This window comes from Prionailurus bengalensis, chromosome B3 (assembly GCF_016509475.1).
Source record: "Prionailurus bengalensis isolate Pbe53 chromosome B3, Fcat_Pben_1.1_paternal_pri, whole genome shotgun sequence".
Classification (NCBI taxonomy): domain Eukaryota; kingdom Metazoa; phylum Chordata; class Mammalia; order Carnivora; family Felidae; genus Prionailurus; species Prionailurus bengalensis.
Window position 1 is genome coordinate 120,785,984 of NC_057355.1, and position 20,171 is coordinate 120,806,154.

At 41.1% G+C, this 20,171-nt stretch overlaps 1 protein-coding gene across 1 annotated transcript in view; it reads right to left on the bottom strand.

Moving 5' to 3' along the window:
• Positions 1–903: 903 nt before the first annotated feature.
• NEK9 (NIMA related kinase 9) overlaps positions 904–20,171 on the bottom strand; it is a 39,479-nt gene continuing 20,211 nt past the window's right edge. Inside the window, exons 14-22 of the mRNA XM_043556656.1 lie at positions 19,390–19,545; positions 17,687–17,795; positions 16,838–16,999; positions 12,795–12,965; positions 11,970–12,029; positions 8,644–8,846; positions 7,409–7,570; positions 5,997–6,206; positions 904–3,962 (exon numbers count right to left, since the gene is read on the bottom strand). Of these exons, the coding sequence (XP_043412591.1) occupies positions 3,840–3,962; positions 5,997–6,206; positions 7,409–7,570; positions 8,644–8,846; positions 11,970–12,029; positions 12,795–12,965; positions 16,838–16,999; positions 17,687–17,795; positions 19,390–19,545 (1,356 nt within the window). The 3' untranslated portion in view covers positions 904–3,839. The remainder of the gene's footprint in view (positions 3,963–5,996; positions 6,207–7,408; positions 7,571–8,643; positions 8,847–11,969; positions 12,030–12,794; positions 12,966–16,837; positions 17,000–17,686; positions 17,796–19,389; positions 19,546–20,171) is intronic.

Below are 20,171 nucleotides of genomic sequence, written 5' to 3' on the forward strand. Positions count from 1 at the left end.
CTGGAAACACCAGGCCAGCAACCCTGCATAGCACCATGAATGTCCTTCAGACAGGCTGGCCACTCACATAACCACAGCCCCTCCTGGCCTGCTTCATTTATTTGCCTTATCTGCCTGGCTCAACAGGCACTTGGGTTTGGGATCCCTGAATGATGTTATTAAGTTCGCAGATCAGGGTCCTCCGGGGGAACACATGTATGTGTGGGGAGTGCTGTCTTTAGACACAGGAAGCAGTTATTCATTCTTACATTGCTAGAGAAATAAAACAGTCGATACCTTAGTGTTCCCTCCACTCTCAACATGTTTAGGCCTTGCTTATATTAGGAATATCTATTAGTCTTTTAAATTTAGCTTGATCTGATCTTTGGGAAGAGGTCAGAACCCTTTTTCTATCTAAGTCCATTCCTGGATAGCAGAGAATAATAGTGGAAAAATAAATGCTGCTTGTTAATGTCCATGTGTTATACTACTTTATCCAAAAAACTTCAGTACATGCAAATGTTACAAATTTTAAAGTTCGAAAGGTTAATAAACAATGGGGAAAAAAATCTCATGGTGAAACTCACTTCATATAAAAGTATACGCAGACATGCTGAGAGAGTATTTCCTAACAGCAGTGTATTTAATGCAGCCTAGTACCTTGTGGCCAACATTTGCTTTTGGTCATTAACTTCTCGTTCTTCCCAACTACAAAGGAGGTAGCGCAGATGTGATAAAGTGTTTTTCTCTCCAATGTTCCTGATTCTGTGAGGTTCAGTGATCAGCATGTTTATTTCCATAGTTAATCATTGAAGTAATAAATGATTTTTGGCTTTGTGGCAGGAAGGAACATGTTTTGTAGTCCTGACTACAGCCCAGCCTGCCTTGACACTAATGAATAATACTACTTTGGAGGCCCAGGGATACTCATCTGAAAGAATTTATTTATAATACATCCTCGCTCCAGAGCTGTTCTTTCTCTTATGAATGTTTCCAAATATATGGCAAATCAAATGAAATTTGAGTTTAAGGCTGCTTTTGCTTTAAACTTTAATGACATGCTCAGCCAAGAGAAGTGGTAACTTGGCTATGCCAGGGAGGCCAAATACAGTTCACCCTCTTTGACGGAAAACAGATTTATAAACATAGACACACATTATCACTTGAAAAAGTCCACTGTGACTGAGGGGTAAGTATAAGAAATGATCCTTCCTCTTTCAGTGGCTCATTTTTTTCCCTTCCTTCTGCATTTTAAGCACTTGAGAAGTTTGGGGAAAAAAGTTGTAGCAGCAGAAACGATTCTATTAGCAAGAAAAAGAAACTGGAAAAAAGCAAAAGATTATTTGTGCAAATGTCCCTTGTGTTGTTTCTATTACAAGGTCATTTATTTATTTATATAAAGACTCATGGAATCAAAGATTCATGAAGGCCTAGAATCTGGGTGTTTCATCCCCAGTGACTAAGGTCCGTGCGCAGGCATAGCACTGATTGAGAGTTTAAATGTTTATTTAAAACAGAAATGCCAAACCACTCCACCCTCAACCTTTCAAACATCTGGCTAACAATAAGCTAGTTCTTCAGCAACAATGTCAGAGCAGCGGAGTAACTCAGGTTATATCGTAACTCAAAAGCAATACTACTAGAAAACTGAAAACACCTAGCGCTGCAGAAAGAACGGCAGGACAAACTCGAAGAGAATTAGCTATAAAAAAACCATTCAAAGGCATTTCTGCTGCCTAACCTTTCACTTTTTATCTAATGCATGGCTGCCACCTTTGAACTGGTTTCTACTTGCATAGCTATTTGGTGGGAAAAATCATACGGCTGTCCCAGGCACAATTTGGGAAAGTGCAAATTGTCTCTAAGGCACAGAACTCAGATTCTCAGCCAGATTACCAGCAAACTAGACTTCCCAAGGGAACATGCTAGAGAAAATGACCAGTGTTCCCCTCCTAGAGAATGGCTCCCCTCTGGAACAAGAGCAGGGCTCTCCCCCTTCCTCCGATGCTTACTTTCATCCCTGTCTCAGCAATGTGCCCTTGTTCCTCCGTTCCACAGCAGAAGCAATACTCAGGATTAACACCCAAACTGAGCCTGCCTCTCAGGCCTGCTGAGACGGTGAGTCTGAGGGATACAGGAACGTGAAAGGCCAGTCAGCTCTTAAAAAAATCAAAGGTGCATTTACATGATGAACCAAAACCCATTGTTAGGGTTTACAGCAAACCCCCAAGTCCCCAGAACTTGTAACTTTAATCTGGGGTTGGCCCCTTCCCTTATTTTAAGAAAAGGCTTTAGTGATTACGTTAGTACCATTGTACTAGGCTTCCCAGAATTGAGAAAACAATGGGAACATCAAACCAAAGAAGATCCCATTGAACAGAGTTGCCCATCCCCAGCCATGGGGTCTTCCCCAAGCATGAGCCTTTACGCCACCAGTTTTAGGGAAATAGCAAAATTTCCATTGCACAGGTCCTTCCAAAATATTATAGAGATATCAAACACTTCATTTTTGGGGTTTGGGGAAAATGAAACACAAATTAATTTAGCTGTTTCTAGGGAGGCAGGATGTGAGACTCATCAAGGCAGCCCCTATGACCCCAAACGCTAACGGAACATTGCATAAGGCTAGGTGGAAACCCAAAGCTCATATCCTTAAGTAAAACCATCAAAAGCTTTGAGGACACTTTCTCTCTTTGGGAAAGCTGGTTCGTTCCTGTCCATAAGGACATAATGACTACGGGATTAGAACGGAGCTCTCAGCCAAATTCCTTTCACTTGGCGGCTTCTGCCTGTTTTGTTAGGCTTCAGGGACTACCAGGTTTTGGTGCTGGCTTTGGGCCACTCAAGTAGGAAAGATGATACAGATTCACTGATATGGCTTCATAAAACACCAAAAGGGGAAAATACTGACTAGACATACAGAAAGGGAGTGGTTGGGGCTGCTGAAGTCAAGGTTAGAACACTAAGAGCCACGAAGGCAGAAGCATTCTAGACCTTCTTAAAGATACCAAGTAGAGGCAGCTACAGGAGGCCCTCTCTCCCTCATGGTTTTCTCTTAAGGCTGTTCTATTGCCCCACTGACTCAATTCTCGATGAAGCACCTCACTTTTTAGAGGCATCTTCCAAAGTTAGGAAATCCTACCTGCATCGGTCACAGACTGAAACTCCAGCTGTGTGATGAGGAGGGACCTAGCCTTCTTTCTTGACTCCTCACTGAAGAAATTTCAATCGACCCTCAGAGGAAAAGCAATCTAAGCCCGCTTTTCCTCCTAAAGCATTTAGCTGCGCAAAGTAACTGAACTTTCTGAAAACAAGCCCTAGATTGACTCCACCAGACATATTTTCCCAGACTCAGGGCTCCTGAGAGGGTTTCACCACTTCGCCGCTCTCCAGACGACCCTGGATGGGCCCCACCTGGTTCCAGCCCACTCAAGTTTTACACTTTTCCCTCCTCCACCCAGAGGTGCAATGCCTGGTGTTGAATTCCCAAGGCAGCTTCCAAGTAATGGTGAAATGATAAATGGGATATAAGCTGCTACCAGCAAAATTAAGGTGAGCATTGTGTCTCCTCTTCAAAGGTGGGATCACCAGATGAGGTACAGAGCTGCTGTTGCTATGGCAGTCACTGAGGACAAAGCCAGGGCCATGGGGCCCTTCCATTCTCCAAACAAAACCACTCCTAGATCCTATCTAAGAGGCAATGCCACTCTCCAAGTGTACACGGAAAGTGCTTTGGAGCCTCCGCCTTGCACTCCTTGTCTGCAAGTGAACAAAGCCAGGAAAGCGCTCTCTGCATTCAGTAAGTGTGCTGTGAAGTTCTTTGGATCCCAGTTTCCTGGAGGCCATACGGGCTCAGGAGACTAGAGGCTGGGTCGACAGGAGTCTGTTCCCAGGAGGCACCAGGAATCTGAATCTAAGTCAGGCTTTGGATCCATTTCCATCTCTTCCTTTGCTGTCTGAGTTCCTTTGGAATGCATCCCCTCCTGTCCAAACAAAACACAATTCCACATTAACAATACTGCCACCGGTCACCGCAGTCCAGGACTAGGTTTTCAATGTTGACATCTAAGGATCTGTGGCCACAGTTTTGTGAGAAGCTCGTAATACTACCCTTAGATAATACCTTAATAATGCTACCTTAAATAAAGCCAACACCTTTACACTTGCTGCAGGCAGGGTGACCAACTGTTTGCCCAGGACTGTAGGATTTTCTGGAATGCAGAACTCTAAGTTTTAAAACTGAGAGAACCATGAGGTGCCTGGGTAGCTCAGTCAGTTAAATGTCTGACTTCAGCTCAGGTCATGATCTTGTGGTTTGTGGGTTCGAGCCCCATACCCGGCTTGCTGCTGTCAGCATGGAGCCCGCTTTGGATCCTCTGTCTCCCTGTCTCTGCCCCTCCACCACGCATGCATGCACGTGTATGCTCTCTCTCTTTCAAAAATAAATAAACATTAACAATAAATAAAAGTGAGACAGCCCTAAGCCAAACAATCCTCCTGCCTGCCACGGCTGCCAATCACCCCATGCTTGCCTCGAGTATATTACTTCCCAAAGTCCTTTCATAGACATGATTTCATTTAATCCTCAAAACAACCGTAACAAAGTACATGGTATTATTTGCCCTTTTTAGGTGAGAAACCAAGACTCACAGAAACAAATTTGTCCAGACACACAAAACTGACAAATGGCAAAGCCAAGGGTTGAACCCTATTTCCCAGTCCTGGTTCACTCTAAATAGAACTAATGGCTAAAAGAGCTATGGCTCTTGATAAACAATGCAAACAGCATTGAAATTATTTTTATCAAAAATGTTTAATATGAACCTAATTAAGTCTTAAGTCTAACTTCTAGTTTATAGAAATGACAGGGTGACAAAAGAACAAGTTAAATAACGTTCTAAGAAGAAAAGACAAATCCAGAATGTAGCTCATTTTGTTAAAGAGCCGACCCTGTTTCTTCAACAAATTGATGCCATGAAAATTTAAAAAAGAAAAGTTCATATATTGAAAAAAAAAATCATATATTGAAAAAAAAAAGGAAACCAATTTGACAATAAACTTCATATATTGAAAAAAAAAAAGAAAAGTGATGGTAGTAGAAAGAAGTATTCTAGATAAAAAACAATAAGAGATATAACAATGTGATAATGTAATGTAGGGCCCTTGACTGGATTCTGGACTCATAAAAAAAAAAAAAGTTACAGAGAACATTTTTGTGGGAAAACTGGGAAAATTCGACTATCAATTGGGTACTGGATGAAAATTGAGAATATCAGTGTTGAGTGTGATAGTAGTTTGGTGGTTAGCTGGGAGAATGAATGTGTTTATTTTTGGATTTGTGTAAGAAAGTATTTAGAGGGGCTATGTTATGACTTTTATAATCTATTTGAAAATGGTTTAGCAAAATAAAAAATATATACACACACATATACCCACATATATTTTAAATACACACAGATATATACCCCCACATATTTTAAATGCACACACACACACATACTTTTGAAACATGTTAACAATTGTTCAATCTAGATGGTGGATTATGAGTATTCGCTGAACTATATGTTTATAAAGTTTTTCATAGTAACAAGTAAAAGAGGGGTGCCTGGGTGGCTCCGTCAGTTAAACACCCAACTCTTGATTTCAGCTCATGATCTCATGGTTCGTGGGACTGAGCCCCAAGTCGGGCTTTGTGCTGTCAGCACGGAGCCTTCTTGGGATTCTGTCCTCTCTCTCTGTCCCTCTCCCACTCACACGCGCACTCTCTCAAAATAAATAAATAAGCATTAAAACAAATAATAAAAGAAAAATATACAATAACAAAAAACAAAGTGATGAAAATGACCTAACCAAGGTGCCTGAACAAGGCCCAGGGCTGCTGAAATTAATTACATAAGTTACATCATCAAAAGATAAGTCTCTGCGAAGGAAAAGGTCTATTTCAACTCTTGGGTGTTTTGTTTCTGTGACTCTTCAAAACAGAGTTAGAAATTGAATTATTCCTTTAATGCTCTCACCTGCTGCCCTCCTTCTAATTTCTTGTTCAGCTTCTGTAGTTGGGTAAAAATCTGGAGGTTTTCTTGCTGTAGCTTCTGTTGTTCAGCCAGACACTTTAACACCAGCCCGTGCAATCTCTCAACCTCTCCCTGCAGAGTGCTGCAGGCACAGGTAGGAGTTAATGGCGTTCCCTTCCCAGCACAGGTCTCTGCAGGACTCAGCCGAGGTGGCTAAGGAGAGAAGAAAGAGGTCACAGGTGCTTCTGCGTGCTTATCCCAACTCCCCAATCCAACCTTCCTCGAAATACTATCGGACCTTACTTTAAAAGTAACAAGATAAACCACACACACACACACAAAGTAAATGCAAGAGAAACAGAAAGCTGCTGGGATTACAATAGCACCTGGCTCTAACATAACAGCAAGAGAACTCTCAGTGCCTCAGTCTCCATTATGCTAAGGTAAAAAGGACAATCACCTGTTTTGGAGAACTTGGCAATTAAATTTAAAGTGCATGGCTATCATCCCATTTAAAATGCTGAAGTGGGGGATATGGTTTGGAACAAGTCTTTCTGATCACAGTGAGAACACTGTGACCCAACAGGTCAATATTTATGAAATGTAGTGGATCACACTTTAGAAGAGATTTAAAAGGTGTTCAGTAAATAGGACTGCCAAAATAATTCAAGAAAGTTAATTGATAGAGGAATTTAAATGTTCACCTTAAAGTTTCAAAGGTTTTATTACACCTTTTCTAGTCTGGATTTCTCTCCTTTCTTCCACTGTACTTCGTTTATAGGAAGGGTCAGCAAATGATAGCCAAATCCGGCCTATTGCCTGTTTTTGTAAATGAAGTCTTATTGGAACACAGTCATGCTCATTCATTATGTATTATCTACAGCTGCTTTTATGCTACAGCGTTGACCAGTTGCAAAAGGGACTGCATGGTCCATAAGCCTAAAATAGTTACTACGTGGCCCTTTATAGAGAAAGCTTGGTGACCCCTGGTTTACATTTGAGGTACTTATCACAATTTGATTTCTACCAAGGTTAGGCACACGTGTGTGGCTCCCTCACGAGACTACAAGCATTATTTCTTACTCATATTTAGAGCCCCCAACCTACACTAGCAGTGTCAAGAAAAAGTGGATTTGAATTTTGGAACTTTAATTTTGGTACTTCTGAGGCAAAGAGAAAAGAAAGTCCTCTGGTGTGGAGAACTGTTAGTGCATCAGGAATGTGAAAGGGCCAATGCTTCTCCAAGGCAACTCAGGTAAGCCTAGGGCAGAAGCTTTAAGCACTGCCGAGTAGACAGTATAATGAGTTGATTCAGGGCAGTGGGAGACTGAGGAAGCTAGAGGAGACAGGCCAGGAGAAGTGGAGAGAGCTCTCTGGTTACCTAGTTGTGACTCAAAGGCAAAAAGTTCAGTTACCCAGGCTCCTACTGGGGGCTTGTGTTCCGAAGGAGCTTCAGAGGCCACTTTGAGTCCTTGCAGCTCTTCATAGGGCAGGGTGTCTTTCTCAGACTCTGAAAAAGCTGTACTTAGGGGAGATGGGCTGTCAGGCATGGGGATGAATTCTGCATTTTCCAGCTCCTATGTATAAGACAAAGAATCTCATCAGTTCTGTTTGAGCCATCTATTTTCTTTCTCCCAAATTCCCATCTTGCTATAGCTTTCACTCTGCTGTGACATCAGCACCCCCTAGTGGGGCATGACAGTTGTGAGTACAACTCAGCTCACCGGGCCTGTCAATAGGACATCCCTTCCTCAGAGGAGTAACAGTGATTTGAATTCAAACTCAAATTCAAGAACATGGTTTGGAGTGTGTGGCATATCTCCTTGACACACTTATTCTACACAGTCTGTTCGAGCTGGGAAGCTTGAAGGTGATGGCAGTGAGGCCAATGCCCAGGCTGAAACGTTAGGTACAACAGTGTACTGCCTCTTGCATTCATACTCCTAACTGGCTATCAAGTTTCGTCATCTTACACGGGAAACTAAATCTCTAGATTTTTTTTTTTACGTAAAAATATAAATTTCACAAACTACAATGTAGTTTGACAAAATACAGAAAATGACAAAATCCAGATGGGCAAAAAGACCAGCAATTCCATCACTCATAAATAAGCACTGTTAAAATGAGCAATACTGTGTTCAGTCTTCATAGCAGATACTCTTCTATGCATTACATATTTTCTAAGAGAACGGGATCCTGCTGCACAGGTATTCCATCTTTTTCTGCCCAGCCACATGTTGTAGCCAACTTTCCATCTAAATATACTCCAACATTTTTACTATCCGCACTTCAATATTCATAACCTCTCTATTGTACAACATTCCAACTGCCCCAATAGTCCACTTCTACAAACCACACACAGTACAAAATCTCTAAGCTTAATCTGCACACATGCATTACAAAGACTGCTTCAAGGAAGGTTTTATTAATTTAAATTCATTTAATACCGGTATCAGAACATTTTATATCTCTTCTTGTCAGGAAGAAAAAAGAATTAGAGGTTTGGTAGTTTCGTGGAAGTCAGAAACCTCGATGCCTACTGCAAAACGCTTAAACAGGGCATGGGGCACGGAGAGATTCTGACGGCTCCTTTCTAGTTCCTGTAAAGGGTCTGCTATTTTATCGAAGATACCTCTGCCAAAGGAATTACCTTTCGAAGCCAGCCAGGGCAGGAGCTGCTGGCCCCACTAATGATCCCCATGGCCTCCGTGGGACTGACTAAACCTTCCATTCCTCGGTCTGCTTCCATTGTTCCTCGGAAGCCTCCGCTTGGATCAGGAGTTTCAGATTCCCGCTGACTGTCCTCCTCTTCTCCCCCACCGCCGCCGCCTCCTGGGCTAGCACTCTGAACCACTGACAGATACACAGCACAGAAAGAGAGAGCCTTGCTAGGCAGCAAGAAAGATTTACGATCTCACAGCCCCCCTGACCCCTGGAGAGCTTCCTAGAGTCGCATGAAGTAGTAGCAACAGTGTCAAGATATTTGGGACTAAATTTGTAGTTTTTATACAAGATATTGAATATCAGCATCTTTATAATGATAATTGACTTCTACATCCCAAACTTACTCATTTCTATGTCCATAGCAGATTATCAATGTTCTAAAGCACTACTGAACAGCCGCCCCAACCACAGCTCATTGAATCTACCACCCGTGCTTTAATAGATACATCTAGACTCTAGCATTCTCCACCAAGGCTTGTCAAGGTTTCGTATAAATACAAAGCACTTTCACATTTGAGCCAAACAACTCTTAAAATGGCCAGATAAACTCACCACTAACTTCCTTTCTGGAGAAGTCTTCAACCATTAAATTCATTAAATTCTTTTGATAACGATTTGTAAGAATTTTTAAAATATGATGGCTGGTTCTTTCATATGTAGCACATTCCAAGTTATCTTAATGAAGACTAGCTGACGTGTAGTCAAAAAATGGAATGAAATTTTAATATGGGCCAAAAAGACGTATTTGCTAAAGCTAAAAAAGTAAGTGCATGGTATATTCCAAAGTTAAACGTAAAGGACTGTTCGCGATCACCAGCTATAGTGGCTTGCAGACTGTGTCACACTGTGATCCTACCGAAGCAGCAGACCTGGAGATGCCAACAAAAGCTCCGAAGCTGGTTTTAAATGGCTTTTGAAAATAATGTTACATTTGAAATATACAAAAGACTATTTTAACACACGTGTAAGTTTTGACGCCTAACAAAACAAAAACGTGAATCTACCACTTGAAGAACTAGAACTGTACTTTCCAATACAGTAGTCACTAGCCATATATGGCTATTTAAATTTAAATAAAAAGTTTAGTTCCTCAGTCACGGTAGCCACTTTTCAAGTGCTGGACAGCATACATATAGAACATTTCCACTGTTGCAGAACGATTTATGGGACAGTGCTGAACTAAAACATTACCTGTATCATATCTGTCTTGTGAATTCCTTCTCTTTCTCTGGCCTCCTACCTACATGTAACTACTGATTAATTCTGTATTTGTCATTTCTTTATATAGTTTTTAAAGTTTATTTTGAGAGACAGTGAGCGCCCATACGTGTGAACAAGGGAGGGGCAGAGACAGAGAGAGAGAATCCTAAATAGGCTCTGCATGGTCAGCACAGAGCCCAACATGGGGCTCGATCCTACAACCCTGAAGTCATGACCTGAGCCAAAATCAGGAGTCGGACACTCCACTGGAAACACCTCATAGAGTGTATGTGTGGCTTCCTTTATTCACGGAGCTATGTGTTAGATCTGTGGGAAAGAACTACAAGACATTTATCTGCTAAAACACTTAAAGACCCTAATGGTCAAATTTTTAAAATCTTATGTATTGGAATATCCCAAGAATCTGTACAGTTCTAGGCTGTGCTAGTTTAGGGGTGAATGGGATTTGAACTCATTCACGTTTAGAGGGTGTTTGAAATTGAGAACCAGGTAGACCCATCTATTCTGACCCTAAACATGACCCAAAGTAAAAAAACTGGATCCCAAAGATTACAGGTGGGGAATTCTTGAAGCATATCCATATTCAAGTGGAGATTAAAGAAGCCCAACGGAAAGAACTCTGTACTAACGGTGCCAACTGTGGACTGAACAAAAGCTCTTTTTAAAAGGGCTATTTTGAAGATTGTGATTCTGACCCAGAGGGAACCACAGTGACTGGGAGAGGAAGGAATCACAGGTTAAAATTCTTAAGTAAAAATTTATTGACTTAAAAAAAAAAAAGAGTCTAGATACTGAACTGACTGAGCCATCCAGGCACTTCTATCATTTCTTCTTAAAAAAAAAAAAAAAAAAAACCAATCACATACTTATATATCCTTAAGCAATATATAAATCTGGCTTGTTTTTCAACTTGATAAAAAGGCACATAGTCTGCTGCAACTTCCTTTTTACATTTCACATTATAGACCTATTTGTAGATGTTCATTTCTACTTTCGTACAGTGTTCCACTGGATGGTTAGAACCCATCCAACCAACAAGTATTTATTGAGCATTCACCATTTGCCGGGCACTCTTCTAGGTAATGTGGATAAAACTAATGAATAAAAAACCCCCACAATCCCTGCCCTTATGGAGTTTACATTTTCCAGCTAATTGATATGTGCTTTTAATCTTATTTTTTCCATTAAATACTGTTCCAGCAAAACAACGCTGTAAGAGAACAGCTGTGATTAGCAAAAAAATATTTTATCATTTGTGACAGATATTAATATGCACAAATAAATGCTGAGCAATAGATTACTAAAAGAAACTAATAAAAGGTATGGTGTGTGTGTGTGTGTGTGTGTGTGTGTTTAAACTAGAGTTCAACAAGTCTAGATCAGACTTTCAACTTTCTTTTTCTTGGATTAATTTGCTTTTATTCTGGGTCTTTATCTGTGTTGATTCTACAAACTATCAGAATCCAAGTTCTGAGACATCAAAGAGTACAGGTACTTTAGAGCAAGTGGAAAACCAAAAAGGAACACAGATTTAATTTCCTGGCATAGTCCTAAATAACAGAGAACCATGCAAAAAGCAGCCAGAGGAAAGCTATCAGAGAGCTTTGGGCTGATTCTCCTAACTGCTTTGAAAGTTTAGCCAACTTTTAATTCTGAGGGCCTGTTTGGAAGAACTATTTCTATAGACGGGAATAACCCTGGGAATACAGTGGAAGCAAAGAGTAGATAGAACCATAGCCCCTAGCATGGTAAGGAAAGAAACAATACATAAGCCACATTACAATGTTGGGCAAGCCACTTAATTACTTCCATATGCTTGGTTGGCAAAGATGTACTCTCCCTCTGACCACAATGTAATAAAAGTCATAACTTATTGTGAAATACACCCAAAATACGATCCTCCCTCTTGATCACCGTATTCCTCATTTCCCAAAGATATTTCCTATTTCCTTTTTTTGGAGACTGCATGGAATCTAACCCAAAGACCCACAGCTCAGAAAAACCACTGGTACCTGAGACACTGCTACTTACCAGTTCCAATGGATAAGCCACTGCTATTGGAACGGATGGTCTTAGAATTCAATACTTTCTCTGAGGAAAAATATTCAGTAGGTAAGCATCAGAAACAGCTATAGGCAGGAAAAGTGAGAAGACTAGACTAGGGAAATAATATTCGAGATAACAGCTATCTCTCACTCCAGATAACTTTATAAATACTTACTGTTCTAGATATTAAAGCACCACTAGCTACCCTAACTATATCCACTATGTAAAGTAGCAATTCTTCTTAACTACTCTTTGGAATTACCTGAGAAGCTTTAAATAGTAGCAACCTAGGTCCCACCCCAGAGATTCTGATTCAATTGGTCAGGACAATGGGATTTCCAAAAGCTCCTTGGGGGATTCTAATGTGCAGCCAAGGTTGTGAACCACTGATCTAATAGAATGGACTTGGAAACCCTCATACAGGCTTTTATAATTTAGTTCCTAACAGAGTAATCCTTATGCAGAAAACAATTGATTTAATTTCCTTTTAAAGGTGTACTGAATGTTTCTCTCAAAAGCATGAACACAGGCAACAAATTAATTAGTGGACAACTAGAGATAAAGATTCTATGGCAGAGGAAGAGCCCAAAGTTATCATGTTAAAAAAGTCAGAAGGTTGCAAATGACAAATGTCAGGAAATAACAGCGTTCTGTCCCCATCACAAGGCATGGCGTCACTGTTATAAGACTTAAAGGAACAGCCTCTTTTCTTAGAAACACTTCTGTTTCTAAGAATGTGACCATCAGTACCTTCAGTGTGGGTCTACCCTCTGTCAAATCCATCCCAACCCACACATATGAGACACTTACCAACAATGAGAATGGTGTGCCAGCCACGGCAAGATAGGTCTGGGACGTGATGCAGAGATCCAAAAATAGGCCGAGGCCATGAGGTGCAGATGTCAGAGCCATGTGGTCTCTCTGTGGGGGTCATTGCCAGGCGACCATTGCCACCATTGCCCCAGGCAAAAATGTGATTATCTAGGGAAAAAAATTAAACAGCAGATAGTTTAACAGAAAAGTGACTTCCCTACTCTTTGGGTTCCCCATCTTTATGCCTGAGAGTTAGAAAGATTTCCCACTATGAACAAAACAAGGGAAAGCTGTTTATTCCCCTAAACAATTCCTAATGCCAACCTGGAAAAAATGACGTGTCTATGTATTGCCTGCCATCCATCTATCCACCCATCCATCCATCCACCCATCCATCCACTCATTCAACAACCTTTTTTGGTCATTCAACTGTTTATTGGGCATTGATTTCATGACATGCACTGCTGGAGGTGTGGGAATACAGCAGTGAATAAAACAAACTCAACTACCCTTGTGGAACTGACATTCTAGTCAGAGGAGACTGATCAGTCACTAAGTATCAAATACTTCTGGTAGTCATAAGTGTTATGAAAGAAGATACATGGTAAAGAAAAGTGGAAAATAAAGACTAATAATGGGGTAGCATTATTTCAGATAGGGTAGTCAGAGAAGTACTTGTCCATACTTCAGCAGAGACCTGATTGAAGTGAGAGAGGGCTATGTGGATATGTAAGGGAAGAGCTTCCCTGGCAGAGAAAACAGCAAGTGCAAAGGTCCTATGTGAATAACAGGAGCATCATGAACAAAGAGTAAGAAGGTCCCTGCAGCTAGAGCAAAATAAGCGGGGGGGACAGTGGTCAGTAAAGAGGTCAGGAGGTAGCTGGAGTCCTGGTCATATAGGGCCATGCAGGCCACTATAATGGCTTTGGTTTTTACTGATTGAGATAGGAATCCATTAGAAGTTCTGAGTGTACTAGTAGGTATTTAAAGGATTCATCAGGCTACTATGAGAAGAATCAATTGCAAGGGACCAAGGGTGAGCAGTGAGACCAGTTGTGGTAGTGAAGATGGTGGGAAGTGGTTGGATATATTGTGAAGATAATCGATAGGATTTGCCAATGAATGGGATGTGGGGAATAGGATGAAGCTGCCATTTCATGAGACAGGAAAGCTATAGGAGGAACAGATCTGGGCAGAAAATCAAAAGTTTGATTTTGACTATAATACATTTATCTGAGATGCATGTAACTTCTTATCCAAATCAGAGCATTTTTTAATGAAAAGGGGGTACTATTAATGATTAAACCTGGACAATAGGGATGAATGAGGACTGACCTGGGAAAACTGGGCTCTAAAGCCACCATATCTTTAGACATCTAAGTCCAGGGGCTGATGAATAACCGAGCCTGGAGTTCAAGGGTGGTGACGATATGAAACTGTCAGTGGATACAGGGAACTTAAGGTAATAAGCTCGCTTAGGGAGTGAAGGGGGACAGAGGAGAGATAGAAGGATTGAGCAGTTCCGGGCATTCTAGGACTTAGAGGGGTCGGATACTGCCATCAATGGCACCTGATCTATCAGCCTGTACGAGTCTGTGTATAAGTGTCTCCCCTACCCTACTTAGACTGTGAGCTCCTTAAGGATAGGGGCTTTCTGAGACTCACTTTTATATTGCCAAAGCCTAAAGAGGACCTGGAACATAGTAGGCACTCAATTTATGTTGGCTGTGTGAACGAGGTAATAAAGAACAGTCCGGAAAAGTAGAGGAATACTGGGAGGTAATACGCCCAATCATGGAATCCAATTCTACACTCCTCATTCTGAAGTTTACCTTGTGAAGTACACAGATCTACTGAGGAGACATTACTTCCCTGAGGCCCTGTCAGGAAGTGCTGGTAGACTTGCAACACTAAATTTAATCCTCAGCGACATCCTCACTCTTTCTGGTAACATTTCCATTTATCTAGCCTGACCTGACCTAACCAGTTTGCTCCCTAATATCCCTCATTTGGGGACAAGCAGGGAACGTTACCGTGCCCCTCTGAAAGCTGCTTCACTTAAATATGGCAACACATCACTTATCTGACACCATCCTTGGATCCCTCATGTGTACACAACAGGCACAGACCAAAAGAAAACAAAGGCATCTTAGATCATGAGCAACAAAAAAAGCTGAAATGAGTCAAAAGACAAGATGATAAAATGTGATTTGTTGTTCCCCCAGTCACAAGAAAGAGTGGCTACAATTAGTCCAGAAGGTGATACAGGAAAAAGAGAGAGAGAACAAAGAAAGAATGCGGAAGAGGGAGGGGATAAGGACTAGCAGAACCGGCAGTAAAGAAGAGAAGTGGGTGAGTTGCCCGGGTGGCTCAGTTGGTTAAGCGTCCAACTCTTGATTTCGGTTCAGGTCACAGTTCGTGAGTTTGAGCCCTGCATTGGGCTCTGCAATGAGCGTGGATCCTGCTTAAGATTCTCCCTCTCTCGGGGCGCCTGGGTGGCTCAATTGGTTAAGTGTCCAACTTCGGCTCAGGTCATGATCTCACGGTTTGTGGATTCGAGCCCCGCATCAGGCTCTGTGCTGACAGCTCAGAGCCTGGAGCCTGCTTCGGATTCTGTGTCTCCCTCTCTCTCTGCCCCTCCCCCCCTCACGCTCTATCTCCCTCTGTCTCAAAAATAAACAAACATTAAAAAAAAAAAAAAAAGATTCTCTCTCTCTCTCTCTCTCCCCTTTCCTCTCTTCCTTCCCCACCTCTCCCCAGCTCACACATACACTTGCTTTCTCTCTCTCTAAAATTCAAAAAAGAAAAAAAAGGTTGGGGTGCTTCGGAGGCTCAGCTGGTTAAGCATCCAACTCTTGACTTCGGCTCAGGTCATAATCTCACAGTTTGTGAGTTTGAGCCCTGCATCAGGCTCTGTGCGGACAGTGTGGAGACTGCTTGGGATTCTCTCTCTCTCCATCTCTCTCCCCCCTCTCACATCTCTCTCTCAAAATCAAAAAGTAAACTTAAAAAAAAAAAAAAGAGAGAAAAGTAGTAAAAGAGGCAAGAAAATGCCACAGAGCAAGCAATGTGAAGAAAGAGAGAAGAAAGTTCAATTAGACCAATTCCAATTCCAATGGAAGCTGAGAGACACATAGTATTCACCCCTTCAATCCTTAGCAGTCCCTGAGGACATCACTGCAGTGTGGCTGACAGCAGCCAAGGAGCAAGATTAGATTATGTCGTTTTCCTCTCCAGCCACTTCACCCAACATTTATTGAAACCAACGTGGTCCTGGGCCAGGTATACATAGAAGTGTTTAGGGGTGCCTGGGTGACGCAGTCAGTTAAGAGTCTGACTTCAGCTCAGGTCGTGATCTCACGGTTTGTGAGTTTGAGCCCCACATCAGGCTCTGTGCTGACAGCTCAGAGCCTGGAGCCTGCTTCGGATTCTGTGTCTCCCTCTTTCTCTCCCCCACCCCTGCTCATGCTCTCTCTCTGGCTCTCAAAAACAAAAAATGTTAAATTAAAAAAAATTTACACAGAAGTATTTAATAATTTTTGGGGTGCCTGGGTGGCTGGCTTAGTCAGTTAAATGTCCAACTCTTGATTTTGGTTCAGGTCATGATCTCACAGTTTGTGGGTTTGAGCCTTGCATTGGGCCCCACAATGTAGTGCAGAGCCTCCTTGGGATTCTCTCCTCTCTCTGCCTCTCCCCTGTTCGCATGCCCTCACTCTCAAAATAAATAAATAAACTAAAAAAAAAAAAAAAAAAGATTTAGTAATTCTTAAAACATTTAACCAAAAAAGTAAAAAAAGCAGGGACTTAGAATATTAACTTGGCCATTATTTAGATAACTATTTTTTTTTAAACAATCACTATGTTGAACACACAAAATATTAATGAAGCTCTATGAGCGTAACAATCAGATACCAACTGAATGTAAATAAAAAGTGAACGTATGATCCAGCTATATAACCAGTCTACCTCTTTCCCAGCCAAACATTAAAATATAGCCATCCATCCAGAAAGCTTGAAATGACGTGTCCAGACTCACTCACCATCGGTGGCAGCAATGGTAAACTCATCACCGCAGGAGACCCTGACCACTTGCTTCCCACCTAGGGGTCCTCCCAGCAGGTTGATTCCTAGACGCTTCTTGTAATTCCCAACGCCCAGCTGTCCACACTTATTGCAGCCAAAGGTCAGCAGCCGGCCTCGTTCTAAAAGAGAAAACCAACCAGGCACACATGGGGCATGGAGTACAAGGGAAAACACAGCCAGAGCAGAGTTCCACGGACTAGCTTCTGGTTGTTGAGAGTATACGAATATAAAGCTTGCCACACAACCTTGCATCTATGGCAGCTAGGGTATCTAAAACTAATTAGACTCTGAAAGTTACTCAATATCGTATTTTCTAATATTATATTTTAAATGTGGAAAAGGGGTACTACCTTAGTAAACGGACAGATGGTACTAATTTAAAGGCAGTCATTTTCTGGAATTATTGGCATGGCACTGTCATTAAGAGATGTACTGACTGCGCATTTATAATGATTATTAAAAAAAATTTACTTGAATTCCTGATTTGTTAATGAGATAATACTGGATGCCAGGGGGAAAACGGGAGAATGTATATGTTGTTAAGAAGGGCTACTACTAGGGCTGCCTGGTTGGCTCAGTCAGTAGAGCGTTCGACTCTTGGTCTCAGGGTTGTGGGTTTGGGCCCTGTGTTGGGTGTGGAGATAACTTAAAAATGAAATCTTTTTTTTTTTTGGTGCCGAAACCTGGGACCATTAAAAATGAAATCTTAAAAAAAAAAAAAAAAAAAAGGAAGAAGCGCTAACACTTGACAGAATAAAAGAGCATGAGCTACTGAGGCCTGTGTAAAAAGTTGTAAACCAACTCACCATCAATAGCAGCCGTGTGAGTCTTGCCTGGGGCAATTGTACGGATCTTATAAAAGGACAGCTGTTTGGCCAAGGTAAAGGAGGTTGTGTAGGGAACTTCGTGGTAAGCCTGAAACAAGATAAAACACAGAGCAAATACTCGTTAGGTAAAAAACGAAGGGGTAGTAGGCTGAGAATGTTGTCATGGTGACCAAAAGGCCTTTCAAGCAAATTTGTTACTAAGTAGAAGATGCCAGGTAGCTTTTCATCTCCAACAGAATACAAAATGGAATAAGCTCAATATGTCACCAGAGAATTTAATCAGTATATGAGGCAGGGCTTCCTGACAACAAAAATTTTAGATTCCTAATCTAAGAGTATGTAAAACATTAACTCTCTGTCCCAGAAAGTATCTACATGAAGATACAACCAGGGACACTTATGTTGGGTATAAACACTGTATATCTAACAAAGGCAGGGCAAAGAATTAAAATCTTGAAGACTCTCCAGCCCAGAATGCAACCAGTTTACTGTGATCTAATTTCATGTACAAGGCAGTGTTCTCAATGTGTTAAAACCCACATTCCCTTTAGATTAGTATTAAAAAATTCCTCTCATGTAAGTTTAAAATTTCACAATAAACCCAATGTTATAATAAAACTGAAATCAAGTAATGGTAATTTTGAATATGCCTTTTCAAACTATGCAGACACCCTTCCCAGATTTGCCCCAAATTTGTACTCTCCCATTTGAGAATCAGTACTGCAGAGATTACTTAAAAATTCTTATCTCTTTCACTGAGTCAGGAAACTTTCTTCTCTTGATTCTTTAGAACATGACAAAAACTCATTATATTAACACAAAGAGGAGACTTAATGTGAATTTCACAACATCCTTGAAGGAAGTGAACAGTAATTATATTTACTAAGCCTGTACAAGATCAGTGATTTGGTAACAATAAATCTAAAAAACTCTCCAGGGAGATCATGCATGAAAATGTGTTTCTTTTCATGTCAATTATCTTGTACCTATTTTAGTGATAGGTAGAACCTGAGTTCCGTCACTTGATTCTTTGTAATCAATTTATTTGTTGAGGCATAATAAACTATAAAATATTGTACAGCTTGAAAAATTTTTCTGTATGGGGCGCCTGGGTGGCTCAGTCGGTTAAGCGTCTGACTTCGGCTCAGGTCATGATCTCACGGTCCGTGAGTTCAAGCCCCATGTCGGGCTCTGTGCTGACAGCTCAGAGCCTGGAGCCCGTTTCAGATTCTGTGTCTCCCTCTCTCTCTGACCCTCCCCTGTTCATGCTCTGTCTCTGTCTCAAAAATAAATAAACGTTAGAAAAAAAAAAATTAAAAAAAGAAAAGAAAAAATTTTTTGTATGCATATAAATGTAAAACCACCACCCAGATCAAAATATAGACCATTTCCATGATCCTAGGATCCCTTCTCTTTATACCCATACCCCCCACCCAGAAGTTACCACTACTTTGTCTTCTGGTATCTATAAGTTAATTTTGCCTGTTCTTAAACTCCATATAATTGGAATCATATAGTACAGACTCTTTCATGGCTGGCTTCTTTTGTTGAACATAATAATGTCTGTGAAATCTTTTTTCTTATGTACAATTTCATGGTCACTAACCAAAAGCATTCCCAAAGAAATTCCAGCCTAAGAGAAGTTCTGACAGTGTGGTGAGGACACCAAAGAGGGTACTTACTTCATGGTTTATGATTCCAGACATGCACTGATTCAGACCCAGCTTATTGAATTCATTGAGTCCACAGGCCAGCACTTTACCTGACTGGGTCAGCAGAAAAGTCCCATCACAGCCACACTGAACCGCGACAATAATCAAGGCCTTGGGAACATCCACCTGCAAGGAAAAAAAAAATCAGAAAAAAAAAAAAAAAAAAAAAAAAAAAAATCCCCCAAATGTAACTTGTATTAGGAAAAAACCCTCAAATTTTGTGATGTCCTGCATCTGGCAGAACCGACCACAGTAAAGACTGCTCTATCATCTTCAGATTTTCCCAGCAGCTTATTGTTTTTAACAAGGAGCTCAAGTTTTATAATTAAGTAAAAGGCAGCAGTTCCAGGTTGGCTCAGCAGTCCTGTTGAAGTTTGTTTTAGCAATAGGTCTTATTTAGAAAGACTTCTCAGAAAATGTTGGGAAAGGAGAAGCTTCGATCCATTGCTGATTTTTGTTCTCTGAGATGGAAGGCCCCATGACAGTTATAGAAGAAACTCAGTAGCCTTGTAGGGTCCTAGTCTGGTCACATTATAAATGAGGTGACAGAGTACTGAGGAGGCAGCCAGGACTTCCAACTGCTCACATCCCTCTATAGCTAAATAAACAGAGCTGGAGAATGGTAGGGGGATAGAATGGATGTCTGTGAAACCTGAAAACTCAAACTTCAGTGCTTCTACTGTGGCTTTTTGAAGAGAAACAACCAGGAAATCCATTGAGAATGGTCCCACAAGTGATAGAAGTTAATTTTT